The sequence below is a fragment of the Sphaeramia orbicularis genome, chromosome 5, assembly GCF_902148855.1.
Source record: "Sphaeramia orbicularis chromosome 5, fSphaOr1.1, whole genome shotgun sequence".
NCBI classification, from domain to species: domain Eukaryota; kingdom Metazoa; phylum Chordata; class Actinopteri; order Kurtiformes; family Apogonidae; genus Sphaeramia; species Sphaeramia orbicularis.
In genome coordinates this window covers 43,097,410-43,124,759 of record NC_043961.1, presented here as the reverse complement: position 1 = coordinate 43,124,759, position 27,350 = coordinate 43,097,410, and the positions used below count along the sequence as shown (strand labels likewise).

At 39.9% G+C, this 27,350-nt stretch overlaps 1 protein-coding gene across 2 annotated transcripts in view; it reads left to right on the top strand.

Annotated features, from left to right (window-relative positions):
- nisch (nischarin) overlaps window positions 1–27,350 on the top strand; it is a 189,772-nt gene that overhangs the window by 37,121 nt on the left and 125,301 nt on the right. For both annotated transcript variants that reach the window (XM_030133491.1, XM_030133490.1), the window contains exons 4-12: window positions 6,256–6,304; window positions 6,559–6,722; window positions 6,833–6,928; window positions 10,194–10,289; window positions 10,398–10,550; window positions 13,716–13,784; window positions 16,014–16,199; window positions 21,369–21,497; window positions 24,223–24,336. In XM_030133491.1, coding sequence (XP_029989351.1) covers window positions 6,256–6,304; window positions 6,559–6,722; window positions 6,833–6,928; window positions 10,194–10,289; window positions 10,398–10,550; window positions 13,716–13,784; window positions 16,014–16,199; window positions 21,369–21,497; window positions 24,223–24,336 — 1,056 coding nt within the window. The remainder of the gene's footprint in view (window positions 1–6,255; window positions 6,305–6,558; window positions 6,723–6,832; window positions 6,929–10,193; window positions 10,290–10,397; window positions 10,551–13,715; window positions 13,785–16,013; window positions 16,200–21,368; window positions 21,498–24,222; window positions 24,337–27,350) is intronic.

The following is a 27,350-nucleotide window of genomic DNA, read 5'->3' as shown; positions in this document are numbered from 1 at the left end:
GTTTAATAAATTTAACATAATGATTAGTAAATTTAACATAACGACATTTAGTAAACTCAACATGTTTATTAAATTCAATGAAATGATATATAATAAATTCAATGTGTTTAAATGATTCAATGTAATGATGTATACTAAATTAAACGTAACAATATTGAGTAAATTCAACATGTTTAATAAATTCAACTTAACTGTGTGATGTAGCACTTAATTAAGACGGTTTGCTGAAATTTAGTCATCTAGTATTTTTAAAATTTAAATAAAAAAGTTTTGTGGGACCGGTTGACGTTATTTTATTATTTAAATCCAATGTTCTGTTTTTTTGAGTGTACAAAGTACACACAGTACATTTAAAAGAAAAAAAAAACCTTATTAAAAATAATACATACTGTCTATTACATAACTTCTTTTCACTTTTATGACCAAATGCTCAACTGTTTGTACAATGTTTCTTCATTCAAAAGTACTCTTTCTCACAGACACACATGCTCACACAATAGGGTTTTTCCAAAATAAATGCCTTAAATGTGATAAATCATCACTTTTATACTCACTTATTCATACAACTTCAATTAATTTTTCAAACTGATTCTTTCTCTCACATACAAAACAAATGCACATACACACAGTAGGGTTTCCAAAATAAAAGTCTCATTTTAAAGGTGATGGTGGCTTCAGCAGAGGGTCGCTGGTGTTCTGTACAGATGTAAGGAGGATAGACACTAAAGGATGGGAACTGGTATGGGGACGGAGAGGTGTGAGTGGAGCTGAGGTGTGGAGGGTCACGGGAGGCGGATCGCAGGGGAGGCGGATCACGCGGGGGGGCGGATCGCGTGGGAGGCGGATCGCCCGGTGCGAGGTCCCGCCCAATGCTGCTTGCAGCTTTAATTATTATTATTATTATACTATCGTCACTTTAAACTGGATTTTGACCCCCTAAACATGCTCCAAAACTCACCAAATTTGGCACACATGTCAGGCCTGGTGAAAAATTTGATAAAATGAATAAAGAAACCCCATAGGTGCCAAAATAGGCTCTCTAGCGCCACCTATGTGAAAAAAAACAATAACTGCCCTAGTGGCCAGAAGGAATGTCATAGAGACATGGAACCAGTGCCAGAATATTTGTTGGATAAAGCACTAAAAATGGTACGCTGACAGTGATGACCTAACTCCAACAGGAAGTTCGCAATATGCCTTTCAAAATAAAATTTTCAAAACTAACTCCGATGACACCGTTTGTCCTATTGACTTCTAAATAGCACCAAAAGATAGAGTGAACCCTCCTCACAAAAGTGGTCTCGTAGCTTAGTCTTAACTCTCTTAGTTTTTTTTTTTACAAGCCTGCAAAGTTGCGATGTTTGGAAGTCATTTTTTATTTTGCAGTTTTTCCCCACATGTGACATATCTACGCGTTCACGGGACTCACCACAATGTTCACATGCAAAAATTTTTGAGATAGGATTTACGGTTATTGATTTATAACAATTTTTTTATTTTCATACTTTTTCCTCTTTAGACTGCCATTTCACCCCCTTAACATGCTCCAAAACTCACCAAATTTGCCATGTATGTCATGGCTGGTGAACACTTTCATTCAATATCAAAATTAACCCCTTGGGTACCAAAATGGACTCTGTAGCGCCACCTATGTACTGAAAAACACACAAAATCTGCCCTAGCACGAAAACTCACCAAATTTGGCACACATGTCAGGCCTGGCGAAAAATTTGATAAAATGTAAAAAATAACCCCATAGATGCCAAGATGGCCTCTCTAGCGCCACCTGTGTGAAAAAAACGGCAAAAGCCCTAGTAGCTGGTAGGAATGTCGTAGAGACATGAAACCAATGCCAAAATCTTTGTTGGATGAAGCACTACAAATCATCCACTGACACTTATGACCTAACTCCAATAGGAACTTCGCAATATGCCTTTCAAAATAAAATTCCTAAAACTAACTCCGATGACACCGTTTATCGTATTGACTTCTAAATAGCACCAAAAGATAGAGTAAACCCTCCTCAAAAAACTGGTCTCGCAATTTTTTTGGAACTTTCTTAGTTTTTTTTTAGAAGCCTGCAAAGTTGCGATGTTTGGAACTCATTTTTCACTTTGGAGTTTTTCCCCACATGTGACATATCTACACATTCATGGGACTCAGCACAACACTTACATGCAAAAATTTTTGAGATGTGATGTACGGTTATTGATTTATAACAATTTGTTTATTTTCATACTTTTTCCACTTTAGACTGCCATTTGACACCCTTAACATGCTCCAAAACTCACCAAATTTGCCATGTATGTCATGGCTGGTGAACACTTTCATTCAATATCAAAATTAACCCCTTGGGTACCAAAATGGACTCTGTAGCGCCACCTATGTACTGAAAAACACACAAAATCTGCCCTAGCACGAAAACTCACCAAATTTGGCACACATGTCAGGCCTGGCGAAAAATTTGATAAAATGTAAAAAATAACCCCATAGATGCCAAGATGGCCTCTCTAGCGCCACCTGTGTGAAAAAAACGGCAAAAGCCCTAGTAGCTGGTAGGAATGTCGTAGAGACATGAAACCAATGCCAAAATCTTTGTTGGATGAAGCACTACAAATCATCCACTGACACTTATGACCTAACTCCAATAGGAACTTCGCAATATGCCTTTCAAAATAAAATTCCTAAAACTAACTCCGATGACACCGTTTATCGTATTGACTTCTAAATAGCACCAAAAGATAGAGTAAACCCTCCTCAAAAAACTGGTCTCGCAATTTTTTTGGAACTTTCTTAGTTTTTTTTTAGAAGCCTGCAAAGTTGCGATGTTTGGAACTCATTTTTCACTTTGGAGTTTTTCCCCACATGTGACATATCTACACATTCATGGGACTCAGCACAACACTTACATGCAAAAATTTTTGAGATGTGATGTACGGTTATTGATTTATAACAATTTGTTTATTTTCATACTTTTTCCACTTTAGACTGCCATTTGACACCCTTAACATGCTCCAAAACTCACCAAATTTGCCATGTATGTCATGGCTGGTGAACACTTTGATTCAATATCAAAATTAACCCTTTGGGTTCCAAAATGGACTCTCTAGCGCCACCTGTGTACTAAAAAACACACAAAATCTGCCCTAGCGGCCAGTAGGAATGTCACAGAAACATGAAACAAATGCCAAAATGTTGGTCTGATTGAGCCCGAAAAATCATACACTGACACTCATGAGCTAACTCCAACAGGGAGTTGGCAATCTGCCTTTGAAAGTTACTCTACGTTTCTGCAATTACTGCTTATTCATTTCAGACTTTTGAGTAAAAACTTATACCTCATTAAATTCCCAAAAGTCTGCAGAATCCAAAACTGAAAGAATTTTTCAGTTATGACCTACGGTTATGGAATTATGGCGATTTTTTTCAAGACTATGTTTAGTTCCACTTTTCAATATGGCAAAATCCGTATAAAACTCTTCCTGGTGCTTTATTGTGCTTGTCTGTCTGTAGTGCAGTGGTTCATGCAGCTACCTATGGAACAGAAGGACCCTAGGTCAATTCCCAGACAATCCAATTTATTTATTTATTTATTTTTAAATTTTAAAACAGGTTTTACTGCATTGTATTGTGGATATTGGAAATTTTGCACACATTCAAAAGTACACAAAGTATATTTTTTCAAAATAAAACCCCAATTAAGAATAATACAAAATGTCTATTACATAACTTCTTCTTCTAACCAAACGCTCAACTGTTTGTACAATATTTCTTCATTCAAAAGTACTCTTTCTCACAGACACACATGCTCACACAATAGGGTTTTTCCAAAATAAAAGCCTTAAATGTGATAAATCATCACTTTCATGCTCAATTATTCACACAATTTCAATTCATTTTTCAAATTCATTCTTTCTCACATACAAAACAAATGCACATACACACAGTTTGGTTTCCAAAATAAAAGTTTCATTTAAAGGTGATGGTGGTTTCAGCAGAGGGTAACTGGTGTTCTGTACAGATGTAAGGAGGACGGACACTAAAGGGTGGGAACTGGTATGGGGACGGAGAGGTGTGAGTGGAGCTGAGGTGTCGACGGTCACGGGAGGCGGATCGCGGGGGAGGCGGAACGCCCGGTGTGAGGTCCCGCCCAATGCTGCTTGCAGCTTTAATGTTTTCATTGTGATTTGTCTGTTTGTTTGTCTGTTAGCAAGATAACTCAAAAGTTATGGATGGATTTTGATGAAATTTTCTGGAAATGTTGACACTGGCTCAATGAACATATGAATGCATGTTGGTGGTGATGGGGGGGGGGGGGGGGGGGGGGGGGACTGATCTGCCTTGGAGGAGGTCTTTGCTGTCTGTGTGCTTTTCTAGTTTATGTATTAAAATGGCGACACTCCTTTTCTTGCCAGAAGGATGAGATGAAAAAATACCTGGTCTGCCCATGACTTTTTCCATCGTTTCATGTTCACTATGAGACAAATGTGTCTCTTGTAAGAAACTATATGACGATTATCTTTTTTTTAATTGACCCAAGATTTTCTTTCTTTTTATTGGACTATTAAGTCCTTTAACATTGTAGCTTATCACCGTAAGTAAACCCATATTTAAAATGGTGAACATGTACTAGATAAAATTTGATCCACATAACATTCCAAGTTTGAAAGCATATCAGGGTGAGGAGAGGGGGAAAAAAAGAAAAAGGGGACAATAATGTAAAATATAATTAAAAATACAGAAATAATAAAACAATAGGCTTACAGGAAGTTTTTTTGTATAAGCATAACTTACAACACACATTTTGAGCAGAACACGGCCTTTCATCTTTTTTAGGTACTGAATAATCCCTGGCGAACAGCAGGATCCGAACAGTAATCAACTCAAGAGAACCCTGAGGATAATCAACAGCCAAATCTTTCTGTCTCTTTGAAACGGATAAACATCATGAAGTTCAGGGTTCATGGCTGAGCAAGCAGCCTTAACTCAAGTCTGAAAACGTGCTGAAGTGCCACAAGATTACAGAACTACGCGTGTTTATAGTTTAGCTCACAGTGCTGCACATTATAAAATTCAACATTGTGGACAATATTGCTTGAAATAATTACAAACACAGTAAACTGCGTCACCTCGTTTTTCACCTTTACGTAGGGAAGGAGAATCAAGACTTACCATTTTCGGATGGAGGACGGATGATATTTTCATTCACATAGTCCATGGCTTTAGTGGCATCCATAAACTCCTTTTCAACATTGTTGTGTGAAATGTGGAGTCTGGCCGGGAAGAGGATTCCAAAGCAGACTCTGCGTCTGTTGCGCAGCATCTTCCTTACATTGCTGAAGGCAGCTGAAGCTTTGACGACACTGGCCGTGTAATACGGGAAAATGGCTATGGGGTTTCCTCTGTATTGAAGTTTGCCTCTGCTGTTGGGCGCTCCATGTTTCTGAACAGTGGGTAGAATGAGTTCCATCTCAGGGATCTACCTCTACGTCTGTCAAATGTTCTGTTCAATTCAATTCAATTTTATTTGTATAGCCCAATATCACAACAAGGTTATCTCAAAGGGCTTTACAGAGTCAGTTGGATGTAAACGACAACAGTCAGATAAACAGCAAGAAAATGAGTAATGTCCAGGGCATCCCCCGTCCTTAGACCCTCCTTCTCGGCAAGGAAAAACTCAAACCCAGTGGGAAAAGTGAGAAACCTCGGGGAGAACCACAGTGAAGGAGAGATCCACTCCCATGGATGGACAGGCTATAGATGCACCAGGACTGATGGACGTCCATTTGCAGATGTAGTTCCAGTCTGCAAGGATGCAGTAGGGTGGACAGATGAGGGGTCCATCCCGCTGGATGAGACAGGCAGGGGCGAGGAGGCCCATCCACAGTGGTGAGGCCGAGGACGGCCATCCAGACAGGTGGGGGAGGGGGTCGGGACACAGGTCAGGGCAGGACACAGATGGGTCAGCGCAGATCCTGTCGTCATTGGCTCCCAAGCGGCTACAACCTGACCTTAAAAATCTCTAATGAGTTTTAAAATGTTGAGAAATGACTTTACATCTATTGCAGTTATTAATGTTGATTAATGTGAATTTCTGTTGTCATGATAACATGTTTGTCCACATAGTCCAATGCTACTGCAGCGTGTGTGCATAGATGTAGGTTTGTTAGTTTTATGTTGAATCAGCAAAGATAGACAATAACTAAGTAAAACTGTAGGTTGAAAGTGATTTAAGTTATTCTGTTTCTTTTTCAGGAGATCAATGGCATCACAGCTGCACTGGCAGAGGAACTGTTCCACAAAGGTTAGCTTCTAGCTTGACCTCTGACCTTTGTATCTGTTGTACTTTTCTGTTCCACTGTCATTATTTAAATGAGTTCTAATGGTTGACCATTATCTATTATCATTAGCTGTTATCCATCCATCCATCATCCATTATCCATCCATCATCTCTCCATCCATCCATCCATCCATCCTTCCTTCTTTCCTTCCTTCCCTCTGTCTCCTCATTCACTGGCATTGACTGGTGAATCCTATTTTGTTGTTTCTTTTCTGTAGGTGAGCAGCTGCTCCAGGCTGGTCAGGTGTTTTCCCTGTCTCCTCTGCAGCTTTACTCCGTCTCCCAGCAGCTTCGTCTGGCCAAACCCACTTGTTGTAACGGAGACGCCAAGACCGACCTGGGACACATCCTGGATTTCACTTGCAGACTGCGGTACCTCAAGGTGTCAAACCATTTTGTTCAACCCACTTGATGCCCATTAGTTTTAGGTGGAACTTTCAAGAACTGCAGTGACTGATCTTCTTTCTGGATCTTTCTGTTTGTCTTGTTCAGATTTCTGGTACCAGAGGTCCAGTAGGAACCAGTAACATCCAGGAGAATAGCCTCCCCTTTGACCTGTCTGTCTTCAAGTCACTGCTGCAGATAGAGGTGACTGTTTAACAGGCAGTGTAGAGGCTGCTGCTGCATATCTAGGTTCCACAAAAACAATTTACAGAAACATGAAGTCTCCATACACACATTGGAAATAAAAAGGTTGAAGTTGCTGCTTCCCTGAGTGCCTTAAACTTTTGATCTTTTTGGCAAGTGGGAAGTTTATCTGAACAAAGCCTGAAGTATGGTTTATGACCTTAGACCTTAGACCTTAAAGCGGCATATGGCTTTCATCACAACTTTTTCTTCAAATTTATAAAACCCAAGTTGCAGCCTAATTATCACTAATCTATTGGTCTTTCCATGCTTATGCACCTAAATCACTTCCCTCACAGTGAACAACTTTGAAGATGACTCCATCACAAGCAGTCTCTTTGTTTACATACCAAACTGAAAAGTCACTCAGGCCTTTTCAGAAATTTTGTTGTGAAGTGCATTGTGGGAATGGGAATTCCACCCAGCCACAGCAGCAACAAACACGGAGACAACAAGCAATGACAACAGTACGTGTATGTCATTGTATAAGCTTATCGTACACATACTGTAAGGAGCGAGTGAGCGGTGAGTGCCCGCCCATACCCTGTATGCTTGTGAGGCGTGTGTGATAATCCTATACAATGACATATTCCGAAAATGCCATGAAACTGATGTCTAAGTATTGTTTTTCATGATCACATACCCCGTATTATAAGATGACATTTGACTTACAGTGATTCCTTTCATTTCTTCTGACCCTGTAGCAGTAGCGGACACGGTTTCATTGCTTGTTGTCTCCATGTTTGTTTCTGCTGTGGCTGGGTGGAATTCCCATTCCCACAATGCACTTGGCGACAAAATTTCTAAAAAGGCCTGAGTGACTTTTCAGTTTGGTATGTAAACAAAGAGACTGCTTGTGATGGAGTCATCCTCTAAATTGTTCACCGTGAGGAAAGTGATTTAGGTGCGTAAACATGGAAAGACTAATGGATTAGTGATAATTAGGCTATCACTTGGGTTCTAGAAATTTGAAGAAAAATTAGTGATGAAAGTCATAAACTGCTTTAATAAAATGGTTTAATTTACTTTTACAAAACAGAATAAATTTTTAAAAAACATCTGATTTCCATATCTGTTGGATGTCCTGTGTGCACCACCACAGTGGATTTGAAATGAAAGCAAACCAGACTTTCAGCTTTAATGAAAGGGTTTTGACTAAAACAACACATTAATTGTTTAGGAATTACAACCATTTTAAACAAAGTCCCTCCAGACCCAAAACTAATTGGATAACAGACTAACAAACAGCTTCATAACCACATGTGGCCTGTTTTATAGTTATTCTGTGTCATAATGTGCATTTGCAAGATGTTCACTGGGATTTTTTTTGACGTCCAAGAAAGCGTAGTGCAAGTGAAGAAGGTCGCCATTTGGCTGCAAAAAAAATCACAGAGATTGTGAAAACTTAAGAAGTGACCAAATCAACAAGGTGTGGAAGACCATGGGAGAAAACTAAAGTGGATGACGGCAGAATTATTTTGTTAGTGAAGAAAAACCCTTTGACAACAACAATCAAAGTCAAGAACACAATTAAGGAGGTAGTCATTATTCAAGTGTCCAACCTGGAGTCGCCTCCATGAAGGTAAATACAGAAGGTCAACAACAGGAAGGGTCAAGGTTAGAATGGGAAACTAAACACCTGCAAAGGATGATCAGTTCTGGAAAAAAAAATTCTCCGAACAGATGAAACCTAGATTAACTTCTAAAAGTAAGAGGACAGTATGGAGGAGGACAGGATCAGCTCCTAATCCAGATCAGACCAGGTGGACAGTGGTCATGAATGACACTGTGGAACCGGGTCACTGCTGTTTACTTATGATGTGGTGCTATAGTAGTAACAGGATGAATTCTGAAGTGCCGTACTTTCCGGACTATAAGCTGCTACTTTTTTCTCGTTTTCAACCTCGTGGCTTATACAGCGATGCAGCTTGAGTATAGATTTATACAGGCTAACGGCCACCAGGGGGCGCTCTAGCAGGAAGCGCAAAAGTGAGAGACAGGTGGAGGAGGTGATGCAAAGAGAAGTTTTAATCTTAACTTTTAACAATCATTTTGCATGTCATGCATAAACCCTCATCATGGAAAACACACAAAGAAATGCATATTTTGCATATTATATTAATATGCATATTATATATTAATTAAGTTAAAAGCAATTGATGCGTCTGTCTAAGAAGGAAATAGAGCTGCTGCACGGAAGTGCCATTGAGCAAAACAGAGGAGAGACTGAGAAGGAGTGTGACGGAGAATTTGAGGCTGTTCAACTCCGACACTGAAGAAGATGACTGCAGTGGTTTAATGAGCAGAAGGAAGATGAAGATAGCGATCAATGACTTTTCTGGGTTTTTTAACCAGCCGTGTTCCTGCCGTTTTGCTGCCGTGTTACAGGCACTGTTTGGAAAAAAGCAGGTAAGGTATGGAAATAAATACTTAAATAATCTTTCTGTTTACCATCTTTCTGTGTAAATATCTCATGTCACAACGTGGATACCTGCGGCTTATAGTCAGGTGCGAGTTAAAGTCAGCTGCGGCTTATAGTCAGGTGCGGCTTATATTCCGGTGCGCCTTATAGCCCGGAAAGTATGGTATATAGATCTATCTTCTCTGCTGTCAAACTGACAGAATGGAGGAATGACCATGTTTAAAATGTTTGGAATTAAGTGTTCAGAGCAAGATTTTTGTTAAACCCCCTCAATTAAAACTCTAAACTTAAGTCCACCCTTCAATTACAAATTGATTTCTTCATTCCAAGTCCACTGTGGTGGTGAAAGAGGCTAAATTTCAACATTTGTGTCACTGTCCAAATATATATGAACCTGAATGGATGTCATTTAGATCATTGAAGTGATGTAGCACTGAGTAAAAACACAAGTGTATTTGGACTTTTTAGATCTTACAAGGGGAAACATCAAATCTAAATGTACAAAATAAATACTAAATCAAAAATAGCAATATAATCATTTGTTGGTCATCTGACATTAATTTTGCAGTAAATAACTTCAAAAAGATGCAGCTATCAGGTGAAAACCTACATATTTCAGACTCTGGTGTTCTCTTAGAAATGACTCCAGTTAATCAACAGGACTGTTTTTTAGTCAACCAAACCATCACATAGCCACATACTGTTAATTATAAGGTCAGTATTCTTACTAAAAATGACCAAAATGATGGTTGTGTGACAGTCTGACATTGTTGTATGTATGTTTGTGTGTGTGTTTTGTGACAGATCAGAGAGTGTTGGTCCAACCACATCGGAGGTCTGTCGTCTTTGAGGCCGACTGTGGAGACTCTGAGTATTCATGGCTCCACTGACACCATGATGGTACCACTCACCACACAAACGCATGTGTACAGTCCATGGGCTATTGGAGGTTACTCACAGTTACCCTTTCCCCCCTGCCCCAACCCCCAACCCCCCCCCCCCCCTCAGTCGATCCTGGTCCCAGAGTCCAGGGAGTTCTCTCAGTGGGAGGCTGAGGGCGCTGAGTCTGGCTGTCCCGTCACCGCTGTCATCCCTGTTTGGAGGAAACTGACCACTCTGGACATGAGCCACAATAACATCAGCTGCATTGACAGCTCAGTGGTGAGACACACTGTTCTGAAATAAACAATTCAGTCTTAAATTGGGCAGCTGTGGCTCAGTTGGTAGAGCCACAGCTTTGGTCCAATGACCAAAGGGTCGGCGGTTCGAATCCTGGCTCCGACTGTCCACGTGTCAAAGTGTCCTTGGGCAAGACACTGAACCCTAAATTGCTCCCAGTAGGGCCAGGCAGTGCCTTGCATGGCAGCAGCTGCCTGCTGGTGTGTGAGTGTATGTGTGAATGTGAGGAATTGTAAAGTGCTTTGGGCACCCTGAAGGTGTAGAAAAATGCTCTATGTAAGTTCAGTCCATTTACCATTTTACTATTTAAACTGGGGATGGGGCTGATCTGATCCAGTATCGGTATCGGGTTCCGATCCCAACGTAATTCACGGATTGGAGATTTCTGATCTGTGAGCCATGTCTGTGCTTTAATGTTGTCTGCTGAAATGACACCACAAGTGATTCCCTGTCAGGTGCTCTGCTAGCTGGCTGCAAAATGTGGAATGGAATTCCTGAGGGGAGGCGTGTCTCAATGAGGCACGCCTCTGTTTAGGACATTCATTCCACAGTTTGGCAGCCAGCTAGCAGGCAAATATTGAGCAACACTATGACTAACCAACTTTTGATCACAACATGTCTGCTGTGTGGAAATATTTTATACTAGAAACACGGGGTGTAACGGTGCATTCGTTTGTACCGAACCATTGTGTTTTGGGCCTTCAATACAATACAGAGGTGTATCGAACGAATACATGTAGCCCATGTGAAGAACACACACACTCGCCTAAAGTTTCCACACGAACCTTGAAGTGGAATGCACACAGCATGAGTAGGGTGGATGCAAGCAGAACCAATGTGCAGGGTTTCCCCTATATACATTCCACAGCTGAATTCTCAGCGCTGCTGCTGCTGCTGCTGCTGCAAAAAACACACTTTATTCTGAAGCTGGAGTGCCAGTGGGGGGGGGGCCTAACATGACAACAGAGAGTATAACAGAGGCACAGAAGCCAGGTTGGACGTTCGAAGTGTGTTAAGTTTCACTTTCGGTTTTTGGTAGTTACAGAGCGCACCCCCATATCATTGGTCTCCTTCACTGTACCGAAAACGGATCAAAAATGTATTGAACCGCAGAGCCCTGTACCGAAAACGTACTGAACGAAAATTTTTCTGTACTGTTACACCCCGACTAGAAACTATATACTGATCAGATGCGCATTGTTTTATTGATAGTGTGAATGTTTACACTTATTGCACTTTTCTTTTATTTCAAATATGTGACGTTTGAAAACCTTGATTTGTTGATGCTACAAGAGCCAGTGTACTTAATTTGTGCTGACCAGATCAAGCAGCCCTTTGTATTTTATTTGAAGAGAGGTAGTGTTAGACAAGTTTACACTTTGTGTATCTGTCTTGAATATGATAAATATTGATAGTCAATTTGAACTCCAGTACGTTACATTGCCATGTGAAAGCGATCTGTGCCCGAGACCAGAAGTGACCTAATCACCACTCTGACAATGGAAATGACTTAATCCTCACGAGACCATAGACAGTGCTCTTGTTGTTTCCTGAAAAAGCCTCTGATCCACGCGGCATGGGCTCACTTTACTTACCAAACCACTCAGTGATAAATCAGGGACAACAAAGGTCGCTCTTCTTCACTTTGCCTCAGATAGTTTAACGGATAGAAAAGTATTGCTGCCATTGTAGACAAATGAACAGAACAGTTGCTCAGTTAATGACATAAGGGTTTGACTTCTTCTGACTTCCGCATTTGTTGGATAGCGACAGAATTCCTTCCACACTGCCACCTACTGTTTCGACCCTGTAACACCCACTTGTACTCAGACACAGGCCACGGTACATGCTTGTGAATACATCTGCTGGAAAGGTGTGAACATATCCAAGTACGGTACAAACTTGGGTACGCAGTGTGAAAATGCCCCTAAAGTCCGCTTAATTTTAAAAGTGTGAATGCAAATGTTCCGTGCTCAAGTACCATACCCGAGTCCAGCTGAGAAAGTAGTCCTGGGTACGGACTGTGTGGACTCTAGTACAGTACGTTGCAGTGTGAATGTGATCTGTGCCCGAGAACAGACGTGACCTAATCACCACGAGATCATAGATGGCACTCCTGTTGTCGCCTGTAAAAGCCTCAGATCCGTGTGGCACGGGCTCACCTTATCGACCAAACCACTTAGTGATCTATCAGGGACAACAAAGGTTGCTCTTCTTCATTTCGCCTCAAACAGGCTAACAGATAGAAAAGTATTGTCGCCATTGTTCACAGATAAACAGAACAGTCATTCAGTTGATGATGTAAGGGTTTGTCTTCTGCAGGATCACGCAGATGTTGTGTTCACAAGCAAGTACCATGGCCCATGCCCGAGTACTAGTGGGTATTACAGGGCTGAAACAGTAGGTGGCGGTGTGGAACAAATTCTGTCGCTATCCAACAAACGTGGAAGTCAGAAGAAGACAAACCCTTATGTCATCAACTGAGCGACTGTTCTGTTCATTTGTTTAAACAGGCAATACTTTTCTATCTGTTAGCCTGTTTGAAGCAAAGTGAAGAAGAGCGACCTTCGTTGTCCCTGATATATCACCAAGTGGTTTGGTCAATAAGGCGAGCCCGTATTGTGCGGATCCAAGGCTTTTCAGGAGACAAGAGGAGCGCCGTCTATGGTCTTATGGTGATTAAGTTACTTCTGTTGTTGGAGTGGTGATTAGGTCATGTCTGTTCTCAGGCACAGATCGCTTTCACCCTATAATGTACTGCACTGGAGTCCACGCAGTCCGTATCCAGGTCTACCTTCTCAGCTGGATTTGGGTACAGTACTCAAGCACAGAACGTTTGCATTCACACTGATAAAATTAAGTAGACTTTGGGGTCAAATGTACTCGGATACAGACTCAGGTACGCAGTGTGAAAGCACCCTTTAGTGTGGATGGAAACAGATTCATTGATTTCATAGTGAATTTTGATATCATAACTACTGTTTACTCTGCACACTTTTTTGTGCTCAACAATTCAATATTCATTGTATCATTCATTGTGAATATGTTTTCCAGTAGTTCCCTAATAGTGAAGCTTTATTTCTTTGAAATACAGATAAGGCACACTGACAGTGTTTGTTTACTGATGTGTATTTTTTGTTGCCGTAGAAACTGATTCCTAAGGTGGAGTTTCTGGATCTGAGTCATAACCAGCTGTCTTCAGTGGAAAACCTTCAGGTACTCCACGTATCTATGCTGTTGTTTCAGTCACTGTGGTCTTTATCCTGTTACTCTTTGTTTCAGACACCATCCCATCCTATCCTTTCACAACTCCAACCTCCTCAAGTCCTTGCATCAACTCATCTCTTTTCATCCTTGTGCTTTGGTGCCGTTGTTTAAAATGCATTTCAGTTAAAGTTGGAGTTACTGCTGTATGTTATGAGCTGTCAGATTAACAGAGTAATACTGATATAAACTTATTTTTAACTTTTAAGGGTAATAATAACAATAGCCAGTTTGATGATTTTATGTTCGGATTGAACCCCAGGTCATGTCAAATAAATACTACATCCTTTAAATCAGGAAAACTTTTAAAGTTTGTAATTCCAAGTTGAAGATATTGTAAATTTCTTCTTACACAAGTCAGCACAATATGATAGATTAAAGCTGAAGTGTTTGATAGTTTTGTAGTTTCACTGTACAGAAAATGCATAATTACTCTGTGCTTGCATGCAATGCAAGGTGAAACTTGGAGAAAAAAAAAAAAGCGTTGGAAATAGACCCAAACGTATTATTGCAAAAATGTTCTTGAAAGGTGTGCTATGACTTGTCTTAATGCTCCAATTCACAAATACACACACACACACACACACACACACACACACACACGCACGCGCACACACACACACACACGCATGCGCACACACACACACACACACACACACACACACACAGGGAATGGAATGCTGACAGTTGATTGGTTGAAACACTCTCTACGCTCTCCACTCTACCTCTCAAAATTAGACAAATTTTTTGGAAACTCTCTCACATGTATGGGATTTCAGCAACAAATTATACATCTAATTGTTGGAAAAACTCTTTTCTTTCAGAATATTTACATGTTAATCTTAAAAAGTTTGATTTTTGATCTACAGGGATCTAAGTGTAAAGAGTGACAATTTTTCTGTCATTCACTCCCATTTTAAATTTCTGTCACTAACGTGGTTGACAAACTCCAAGTTCCCACAATCACTGCTTATTCAGTTTTGAGTTTTTTTTCCAGATATTATACATCGATACATTCACAAGACTCACCACAAGTCTCACCTGCCAGAATTTTTGAGATAGGATCTACAGTTATGGATTGACAGCATTTTGTTTGAGAGGTGGTTCTTTAGGGACTTTAACCTAGACATCCATGTTTCCTCCATAAGGAGGCTGTAAAGTCCATTTTTCCCACGACTACTTCCTCAGTTCTCACTCATTCTTCACATATTTTAATACATGTTATGGATGATGGTGTCTGGATGTTTGAGCAGTGCAACACCTGGTGAAAATTCCACAAGGACTGAGCACATGGTAGTGGGGTGGACAAGAGATAGGAACCCTCTTTCATTCTAGATGTGACTATTGAACAGTCCATCAAGTATTAAGTCATTATGTGAGTTCACATCTTTCAGTGTCATTACATTAACCTTTTCAAAATTGTTCATGCAAATTACAAATTCTGCTGTTAATCTTATGTGATTATGTAAATTTTGAAAGACAGTGTCAGTAATTCAGCTGATCCTTATTTTTTTTCTCTTTCCTATTTTGCTGTTGCACAGTTGTAACATTTTTTTTTTTGTGATAAATAACTTGTACATACATATGCAATGTAGAACAACATAACTTTCATCCATATACTGCATATGCAGTAGGCAAGGACAAGGGACTACATTTACTTTAGGAAATGTGCACGTCTAGTTATTTGTTAGCCTTTTGTAATTTTAGTGGTCTGAGATGAGCTCAGAGATTCTGTATCTGAAATATTTGCCTCTGGCCTGTAAAATCTGCTTATTTGATGTATGTTCAGTTTTTCATGATGGCATGAGACTGCCAGACCCATAAGTATGAGGGCAGTCAGATCAGTTCTGTCCATTTATTTCTGCACTACCACAGTGCATTAGAAATGGCTCAGTTAATATGTGATTATAGTGTGGACTGTAGTTTTAATCAGAGACTGAAAAGCATTCGGACACTGACCACGTCCAGGTCTGGTCTGGTTCCTCAGTATTCTACATCAAATCAACTGGATCCAAGGTCTGGAGTCAATTCCAGTGGTTGAATCTGAGTTTGATACCAAATGCAGATTCAACCATTGGGTGTTGAACTGACCCACAGATGACGGCACTGTGTGAAACAGCCAAGTGAGTGTTGTGTTATTCATTGTCCAGTGATACTGAATGTACTGTTGTGCTGTTGCAGCACCTGTACAACCTGGTCAATGTGGATTTGTCTTATAACAATCTGTGGACGCTGGAAGCTGCTCACACTTGCCTGGGAAACATTAAAACTATGAGCCTGGCGGGGAACCAGCTGGACAGTCTGAGCGGCCTCACCAAGCTCTACTCTCTGGTCAACCTGGACCTGAGCCACAACCAGCTCACACAGGTGGGTCCAAAGCACCTCACACAACTGATGAATACTGGGTCCAAACCAACTCACACAGCTGATGAATACTAGGTCCAAACCACCTCACACAGTTGATGAATACTGGGTTCAAACCACCTCACATAGATGGGTCCAAACCATCCCACACAGGTGATAAAACCACCTCACACAGGTGATGAACACTTGGTCCAAACCACCTCACACAGGTGATGAAACCACCTCACACAGGTGGGTCCAAAGCACCTCACACAGGTGATGAATACTGGGTCCAAACCACCTCACACGGGTGATGAAACCACCTCACACAGGTGGGTCCAAAGCACCTCACACAGGTGATGAACACTGGGTTCCCGTCCTCAGCACGGCCCACCTGCTCCTTCAAAATGGTGTATCCATGGAAACAGGACATTCAGTTATAGACATCATCCTTGTATTTTATAGCTTTGTGTTTTACTTTTTTTCATTATGTTTATTCAACAGTATTTCTATGTTTATGAGTGTATTTGACATTTTATGTTTGTTGTGTTTGATTTGGGGGTGGATGTGGCCTTTGAATCACAACGAGAAGGTCCTGGGTTCAAACTATGGAAGCAAATCTGTGTCATCAGAGATTGAAAGGTTGTATTTTGCAATAATTTAGGTTGAAAGGTTGAATTTTGCAGTACTTTAGGTTGAAAGGTTGTATTTTGCAATAATTTAGGTTGAAAGGTTGAATTTTGCAATAATTTAGGTTGAAAGGTTGTATTTTGCAGTACTTTAGGTTGAAATTTGCAGTACTTTAGGTTGAAAGGTTGTATTTTGCAATAATTTAGGTTGAAAGGTTGAATTTTGCAATAATTTAGGTTGAAAGGTTGAATTTTGCAGTACTTTAGGTTGAAAGGTTGTATTTTGGAATAATTTAGGTTGAAAGGTTGTATTTTGCAATGTTTTTTTTTTTTTTTTTCCGAATGGTTGTATTTTTACACATAGTTTCATATTCTGAATTCAATTATTCAAAAAAAAATAATAATTCAATATTCTTAATTATAATGTATTTCAAATTCAATCTAAAAAAATTCAACCTAAAAAATTCGATGTAACATCTCGACCAGGCAAAACCAATGGAGTATGGAGCCACTCGATCTAACTTTCACCCAATCATACGTCGCGCTGAAGATCACGTGATGCTCACTTAGCAGCACAGGACTCCTGTGAAAAACCATGCTCTTGTTTTGCCGCCGTGCACATTCCTGGACCTACTCCCGGTTGCGCTGCTTCTTCATGATGGGGAACAGCAAGACGGGGTCTGGTACTGGAGACACTCTCCCAGAAGCAACTGCTGCTCTTGTGTTTACAGTCCTATCTTGCAATCCACAGGCGAAAGACACAAATATTCACTCTGTGGCATATGTCATAAACATAAATATGTGGGTTTCTATTGGACATATGTAGAAACGCAATGGAAGAATAGTCTGTAAACAGAGAATTAGTGAGGTCAGCAGAGCGGTATTGTTATTCAAGTTTATGTGAGGCATAAGAAAACACAGACAGAATGAACTTTATGCATTTCAAATGGGTTTATTCCCACTGAAGTAAAAAATAACTAGGCTCAAATACAAAATGCTTTCAAAACTTTACAAAAGGGAAAAAAAATCCAGGTGCTGTTGCTGTGAATCTGCCTCCTCGTCCATGGACAACAACTGTAAAGAACACAACAAGAACCCATGGTTTAATCGGACATGTTCTCCCCAGTGTGGACAATAACCCTGTCTACTGGAACTGGGTTCAGTTAACTACTCGGTTCAATTCTGACTTTTATGAAACCACCGACAAACAGCGTTGGAGACAACACGGAAATGTTACTATTAGCTTGTTGTTAGCATACCACTAGCTAGCGCTTTAACATCCATAACGTTTGTACTTCACTTTCATCTCTAAAGTCGACTTTTGTGAGCCATTAGCCATGTGTTTTAAAAACAAAACTTACCAGTATCGTCTACCGCTGTTTGAACTACAGACTCGCCCACAACCGAAAGCCTCCAGTCCGTGTCTGCTGTGTCCCAGTTCAGTGCACCTGTAGTCTGGTTCACTGGTCCCCTAAAATCCAGTCCAGCAGCTCCAAATGGGTTTTTTTCCTGCCGTCTTTTCTGGTCCCTGTAGTCCATCTTTAACTTCTTTAGTTTGTTTAGAAGCTGGTCCAGGTCCGGTCTTATCCAGCTCTCTTTATATTTTATTCGAACCGAATGCCGGTTCGCAGTGCCGGTGCCGTGTCGGCTCCTCCTCCGTCCACTGCACCTGGATTTTTCTTCCCTTTTGTAAAGTTTTGAAAGCATTTTGTATTTGAGCCTAGTTATTTTTGACTTCAGTGTGAATAAACCCATTTAAAATGCATAAAGTTAATTTTGTCTGTGTTTTCTTATGCCTCACATAAACTTGAATAACAATTCCGCTCTGCTGACCTCACTAATTCTCTGTTTACAGACTATTCTTCCATTGTGTTTCTACGTATGTCCAATAGAAACCCACATAGGTATGTTTATGACACATGCCACAGAGTGAATATGTGTGTCTTCCGCCTGTGGATTGCAAGATAGGACTGTAAACACAAGAGCAGCAGTTGCTTCTGGGAGAGCGTCTCCAGTACCAGACCCCGTCTTGCTGTTCCCCATCATGAAGAAGCAGCGCAACCAGGAGTAGGTCCAAGAATGTGCACGGCGGCGAAACAAGAGCATGGTTGTTCACAGGAGTCCCGTCCTGTGCTGCTAAGTGAGCATCACGTGATCTTCAGCGCGACGTATGATTGGGTGAAAGTTAGATCGAGTGGCTCCATACTCCATTGGTTTTGCCTGGTCAAGATGTTATATCGAATTTTTTTAGGTTGAATTTTTTTAGATTGAATTTGAAATACATTATAATTAAGAATATTGAATTAAAAATTTTTTTTTGAATAATTGACTTCAGAATATGAAACTATGTGTAAAAATACAACCATTCAAAAAAAAAAAACAAAAAACATTGCAAAATACAACCTTTCAACCTAAATTATTTCAAAATACAACCTTTCAACCTAAAGTACTGCAAAATTCAACCTTTCAACCTAAATTATTGCAAAATACAACCTTTCAACCTAAAGTACTGCAAAATTCAACCTTTCAACCTAAATTATTGCAAAATACAACCTTTCCACCTAAATTATTGCAAAATTCAACCTTTCAACCTAAAGCACTGCAAAATTCAACCTTTCAACCTAAATTATTGCAAAATACAACCTTTCAACATAAATTATTGCAAAACACAACCTTTCAACCTAAATTATTGCAAAATTCAACCTTTCAATCTCTGATGACACAGATTTGCTTCCATACAAACCAGTGGCGATTTCTCATAGACTGCAAGTGAAGCCCGGCTTCCCCTAAAATTACGAAAATTAAATGGTTAAATATGTACGGTTGTGTTGACATTTCATTGACTACAAATGTGTGAGAACACGTTCATCTCAAGGACGAGTTCGTTCAGAATTAGTTTTATCACAAATCAGTGGACTTGATGTTGTTCACTTCTCATACATTCCCATTGCGCTGTTTTGTCATACGATCTATGGTCAATGGATTTGCCCGTAGACGCCCGGTGTCAATGGGCTTCTATGGGACTGCATGGAACAGTTTTTTTCATTGCCTCAAAACTGGACGGTAATTGGATAAATGCCATGATGTTATCCTGCCCCCAGACGCTGGGCGTCTCTGGGGGTGAATGGAGCTGTGGGTGGAGCTTGGCCGGGCTGGATGCCAGTATTACACATGCTGATTGGAGGATCGGTCAAAAGGCTGAATCCCGTTTGATTGACAGCTAGTTTGAGATCTACTCCTTCACTTTACAGAATTCAGTTTAATACCGTCGCGCATTCTGCTGGGAAATCAGAGAGAGAAACCACTACCAAATTAACTGTTCATTTACTGCACTGGAAATAAAACACACTCACTGTACTTCCTTGTTTCAATTTAACATAATTTCAATGTTTTCTTGTTTACTTGGTACGATACGTACAACTGTTTTCTTAAAAAGGAACGGAAGGCTGAATTTACGTTTAAATAACTTGACTTTTTTTTTTTAATGTAAGCCGACAATGAGCTTCCCCTGTCTGAAAGACGAGCAGCCACCACTGGTTCAAACTCACTGACGTTGTGGAATTTGCACGTTATCCCTGTGTCTGCATGGCATCTTTAACTAATTATTAATCAGTTGTTCTACATTAAGTGTAGAGAGTGTATGGTTGTTCATGTATGTCAACTAGGGCTGCATGATTTTGGCCAAAAATAAAATCCCAAGTTTTTCCTCTAAAAACTTGATTTTTGATTTTGATTTTTGGGTAAAACTACAAAAGACAATGGAAGTTGGCATGTCATTTTTGTGAGCAGCCTGCAATGGAAGGCACTGCTCCTCACCTCAAATCTGTGATTCTATCATGGAATCACTGAAAATTCTGTGATGGGCCCAGAGAAGTTAGTGACAGGCATCAATCATGCGCGCATGCGTGAACCACATGATATGAGGGATCCCCTTGGGATTCCCCCGAAGCTGTTGGATGGGGCTGGGGAGGGGGCTGTCAGGGCTCCTCTGCTGAGGCTGCTGCCCCCACGACACGGATCCGGATCGGAAGAAGACAGTATGGTAGAGATCCGTGCATGGACAACGTAAGATGAGGGATCCCCATGCACTTATATTTGAATTGGGGGATCTGTGCGTGGACCAGGGCTTACATTGGTATCACTACTGTGGGTATCACTACTGCGGGCCCATCACAGATTTAAGGTCTGTGGTCATTACTCCTCAGTTAGGAGGAGGAGCCTATGGTAGCCTGGAGGCGTGCGACCCATAGGCATCTGGCTTGGAGATTCATGGCCCAGAGACACGAGAGAAATGAAATCAATTTGACGATTTCCCTTTTTTAAAAATCATCCTAATTAAAAAAAAAAAAATCAGATTTCAATTTATGATCGATTAATCACGCAGCCCTAATATCAACCCTTTAATGACCTCTAATGACCTGTAATGACTTCTAGTGACCTGTATTGACCCTGCCTCCACCCGGTGTCAGCTGGGACCAGCGCTGGTTAACCCAAAAAACAGCAGATGACACCATTTGTTAGAGAATTTAAATATTAATATTAACACGTTTTTGTGTGTTTTCAGTTGGTGGAAATCAGGAATATTGGTTCTCTTCCCTGTTTGGAGAAACTCAACCTGTCCAGTAACCCAATGTGCATCATCCCAGACTACAGAACCAAGGTCCTGGCCCAGTTTGGAGACCGAGCAGCAGAGGTACAATGCAAAACAGCACACCTACTACGTTAATACTGCGTTAATACTGCGCAACTATTTAGTTACTACTGTGTTAATATTGCATTACTACTACAAAACTACTGTGTTAATACTGCGTTACTATGCCAAAACTACTGGATTACTACTGTGTTAATATTGCATTACTACTGAAAAACTGTTAATACTATAAAACTACTGCATTGCTACTATGTTAGTACTGCATTATTACTGCATTACTACTGCAAAACTACTGTGTTACTACTGCATTAATGCTGCATTAATACTGCAAAAACTACTGCATTACTACTATGTTAGTACTGCATTACTACAGCATTAATACTGCAAAACTACTGCATTAATACTGCAAGAGGAGAGAGAAGATCAGAGAACAGAAGGAGGAGCAGAGAGGAGGACAGACAGGAGGGATAACAGAGAGGAGTGCAGACAGGAGGAGGAGGACCAGAAAGGAGGTCAGACAGGAGGAGGAGCAGAGAGGAGTACAGACAGGAGGAGGAGGAGCAGAGAGGAGGTCAAACAGGAGGAGGAGAAGAGAGGAGAACAGACAGGAAGAGGAGCAGAGAGGAGGTCAGACAGGAGGGAGAACAGAGAGGAGGTCAGACAGAAGGAGGAGCGGAGAGGAGGACATACAGGTGGGGGAACAGAGAGGGGGTCAGACAGGAGGAGGAGGAGCAGAGAGGAGGTCCAACAGGAGGAGTAGCAGAGAGGAGGACAGACAAAAGAAGGAGGAGTGAGAGGGGGTCAAACAAGAGAAGGAGCAGCGAGGAGGACAGACAAGAAAAGGAGGAGTGAGAGGGGGTCAAACAGGAGGAGGAGCAGCGAGGAGGACAGACAAGAGAAGGAGGAGCGAGAGGGGGTCAAACAGGAGGAGGAGCAGAGAGGAGGACAGACAGTAAGATGAGCAGAGAGGAGGTCAGACAGGAGGGAGAACAGAGAGGAGGGCAGACAGAAGGAGGAGGACCAGAGAGGAGGTCAAACAGGAGGAGGAGAAGAAAGGAGGACAGACAGGAAGAGGAGCAGAGAGGAGGTCAGACAGGAGGAGGAGCAGAGAGGAGGACATACAGGTGGGGGAACAGAGAGGAGGTCGGACAGGAGGGAGAACAGAGAGGAGGACGGACAGGAGGGAGAACAGAGAGGAGGTCAAACAGGAGGAGGAGCAGAGAGGAGGACAGACAGGAGGGAGAACAGAGAGGAGGTCAAACAGGAGGAGAAGCAGAGAGGAGGACAGACAGGAGGGAGAACAGAGAGGAGGTCAGAAAGGAAGAAGAGCAGAGAGGGAGAACAGAGAGGAGGTCAGACAGGAGGAGGAGCAGAGAGGAGGAAGCCAGTGCAGAGAAGCCAACACAGGAGAAATATGGTCTCTGATAGTGGTTCGAGTCAGTGCACAGGCAGCAGCTCTCTGGATTAACTGAAGGGTCTTTAAAGACTTTTTGGGACAGCCTGAGAAAAATGAATTACAATAATCTAGTCTGGATGTAATAAAAGCATGGAATAATTTTTCTGCATCATTCTGTGTTAAAATATGCTTGATCTTAGCAATATTATGCAGATGAAAAAAGGCAGTTCTACAAATCAGTTTAATGTGTGAGTTAAATGATAAATCCTGATCAAAAATAATGCGTATATAGTGGTTTTGGTCTCCATGGTAACACCATCCATGGTGACTGCTTCACTAGACACTGCATCCCCATCATTTTTTTGGGCCAAGCACAATGACTTCAGTTTTGTCTGAGTTTATAAGCAGAAAGTTGTTGGTCATCCAATCTTTAATCTCTTTCTTCCACTCTTGTAGTTAAGCTTCATCAGGTTTAACCCTTTCATGCATAGTGGGCACTACAGTGGACAGCTATTCTACAGCTGTTCTCTTGTATATTCATGGGTTTTGTTGTTCTTTTCGTTGTTTTTTTTTTTTTTTTTTTTAACACATATCTTTATTAAAGTTTAAGACACTACATATCTTTTCTGACATGAATTGGTAACATTATGTAGATCTCTCCTGATCATAAACCCCCAGAATTACAAGCCCTCCCTATAGTTTTCACACAGTTTATCAGTAAATACATGTTTCTGTGCATCAAAAATTAAACGTGTGGTGTCCAGCTGAGTGGACATTTTTGCAACTTCATGAAAAATAGGTTCATAAGATTTTTTTTTTTTTTCATTATTTTTTTTAATGTATTTTTAAAATTTTTTCAATTATTTTTATTTTATTAATTTATTTATTTTTATTTATTTTTCAGAAGAAAATTTTCAGTCACATTGTTTTTTTCATGCCTAAAGAGGAATAAAAACACTCAGGAAAAAATTTTGATTAAGGTTCTCATAATTTGTGCATGAAAAGGTTAATAGATAAATGTAATTGGGTATCATCAGCTTAACAATGAAAGCTGATGGAATGTTTCCATACCAAGTTATAAGATAAACAGTATTGGTCCAAGAATTGAGCCTTGAGATACTGTTGATAGCATGGCTGCGGGCCAAAGCAGGCCTTTCTTTTCAGTGTAAAAGCTGTAATAAGCTTCTGTCCTACAGTGAACATCAGATACAGATGAGGACCAGTAGATTTACAAGGTGGAATCAATCAGATAATGACAAATATTTGTTGTGGGAGGAATAAAGCAGAGCTAGGAAGAAATGGACTGGAAGTCTAGGTAAACATCAAACATGTCCATTTATGCCAAACCTTTGTCTGTATTTGTGTGTCTAGGTTTGTTTGGATGGTAAAGTGACAACTGAAAAGGAACTGGACACAGTGGAAGTGTTGAAGGCCATCCAAAAAGCCAAAGAAGTCAAAGACAGGATGAGCAGTAGCGATAAGAAGGTACACTCAGAGTCCTAAACCCAAGCCTTGAACAGGCTCAGTGGATTAATGTGCACTTTGTACAATAAAATTATTTATATAATGTTTAATTGTAAAGTGTAAGTCATATATGAAGTGCTTGTGTACGTGTTGTAAATATTGTAGTTGTTGGGTTAAAGTTCTGGTCTTTGATTTCTTTTTTATTTAAACTCAGTAAGATTGTATGATTTGGTTAAAAGTCATAATGCAATGATTGTGGACAAAACTGAAATTTACCATTTGAGTCTACTTGCTTTATTATAAAGAACTATGTACAGTTTACTCATCATTTTAAAGTGTTTTTATTTTGTTTATCACCACAATGCAAACTTAACTAGTGTACAATTATATAAACTTTCAAGTTTTAGATTGTGGCTGTTTCTGCTCATTGTTCCTGGCTAAATATTCACTACAGACTCACTGGGCCTTTAAGCAGTAGGATATCGCACTTTTATAAATGTAGGAAGGTATTTTACAGCGGTAGAATAACCACACCTTCACATTTACAGGTCAGTGTCCCTCTGGAATATTCTGCAGTAGTGAGGGTAGGCATGACCTAAAACACATTAGATTAACATCTGTGGTTTTATAAATTCATTTGAACTGTAATTGAACTAACAAAAGTACAAAGTCAGAGATTTTTTCTGCCCAACTTATTTTGTAAATGTCAATAAATTTACACTTTGATGCCTGCAACACCCAAAAAAGGTAGGACAGAAATATATTTACCTCTGTTATATCATCTTTCCTTTTTATTACCATTTTGTTACTTTTGTAACAATAACTCTTGGCCTTTTTAACTGACATGAGTGTGTGTGGTTGGGGTTAGCTTGATCATCAATCTCCAGGGCTCGTCATCCTCATGTCCATACGTTTTCAGTAGGACACAGATGTTTAGTGTAGTCGCACACAACTACCATATGTCCCAAGAAAAATTATAGTCAAACTTTCTACAATGATAGCTTTAAAAATAGCGAATCAATCTAAATCGATTTTCAGGGCGTGAAACTATAACTTATTATCTACATCTTGTGGAAAACCCCATTCGATTTGCTTCAGTGGTCACGGAGAAATGGGGATCTTTGTAAAGCATGTCAGAAGTCCCTTCCCTCCAAGTTTTGTAAGGAGATTGTCCATTGTGTTCACGCCTTACAAATACGAAGTTGTTCATTGTGTTCTTGCACAAAAATACCTCTTTTGAAAAAGTGATGGCTGTTTCTTTTCATTTTCAACTAACGGAATGAATAATGAATTACATCAAAAAGGAAGCAGATTTCTGAGTTTTGCAAATGTTGGTAAGGTGCGAAAATGAATGATTAAAGAAAGATATTAAATTATTATTAACACAATGAGTGCTCTCTGAGCAGGAGTTAGTTGCTGACCAACCATACCGAATTTGCAGTTTGAGAATTGGATAGGTACGAATCTACACTGAAAAAAATTTGAGTGTTATTTACTTAAGAAAACTCAGGAAAGTTTTTGCACTTACATATTGCAAGTAAATTCTACAGGGGCGATCATCAAGTAAACTTTACTTGCGGGTATCAATTTATTTTATTCGCAAACCTCAGGTAGTTTACTGTTGATTATTAATATGATCATTGAATTTTACTCTCTCCTTTGTGAGTTTTGCTTAGACTCTGACTGCTTCAAACTGAAAAATCTCACCTAAAATCAATGGCTTTTTAAGGTAATTTCAAAATACTTTGTAAACTTTACTTATGGACTATAAATGACATTTACACAACATTTTACATAGTTTTTCTGCAGTTTTAATTGCCTAAATTTGTTCATAATATTTTGTTTATTGAAACAATGATTTTCAAAAAAAATGAGGCAACTGTTTTAATTTAACACTTTTATTTTTCTTGAGTGAAAAAATTTTTTTTTCAATAAAATATTGTCCAACAGGGTTTGCATTGCAAAACAAGGTATATTTCACCCTGAAAAAAAATAACACATTTGACATGCTTCAGGAATCTTCAGTGCATCTTAAAAGACATGCTTATTAGAACATTTCATTTTAAAGAACAGTGTTTTGCCCTGAGGTTAGTCTGTAGTGTTTCAAAAGTTCTGTCCGTGTGTCAGCCTCGAATCAGACCATGTCATCTTTTTTTTTTAAATCTGGAAAAAAAAACAGACAGAAAAAAAATCAAACCTCATCTGAACTACATTTTCATATCAGTATAAAAGTCAGCTTAAAACAAAGAATGAGAGGTAACTAGGGTTTTAGATTTACCTTACATTAGTCGTTCAAATGTAGCAGGAGAACTTTCCCAGTGGAGGCTGTAAAATACAAAGAAATCTAATCATTACAGCATCGTACTCAAAGTTACTTTAGTGCCAGGGATAATGGAGAAGCCACATTTCTTGGGCTATATTCATATCACTAGAATAACATAGGATTGTCCTTTCAACTTTGTATACATTAAATTTTATGCATCACAATACATAGCTTCAAAATTCTAAATATACTCTGCTTCATTTCAATTTGGAATGGTACCTCTACATTCTGTGATGATGGTAAACCTCCTATAACTCATGAAGTGCAAAAAACTAAACAATTCTTTTTACCTGAATAGCCAGATGGCTTTGCTTGTGACACTGTTTGCTGTAGTTGCTGCTTGAGAGGGCACTGTGTCAGCTGCAGAAAGTTGTTGCTTTGGGGAAGATAAAAAACAAAGACAAAATAATACATTAAAACTACAGAACACTGCAAGAAATACTACATTAAAACTACAGTATTGTGTACTGCAACCAAAATAAACTGTACCGCTGTCAAAATTTTTTTAAAATATCACTGATGAACTTATGAAATATGAAGCACTACACATTTATTTTTACCTGAGTAGCCAGATCGCTTTGCTTGTGACACTGCTTGTTGTAGCTGCTGCTTGAGAGGGCACTGTGTCAGCTGCAGAAAGTTGTTGCTTTGGGGAGGATAAAAAACAAAGACTAAATAATACATTAAAACTACAAAATCATGTAACAAAAAT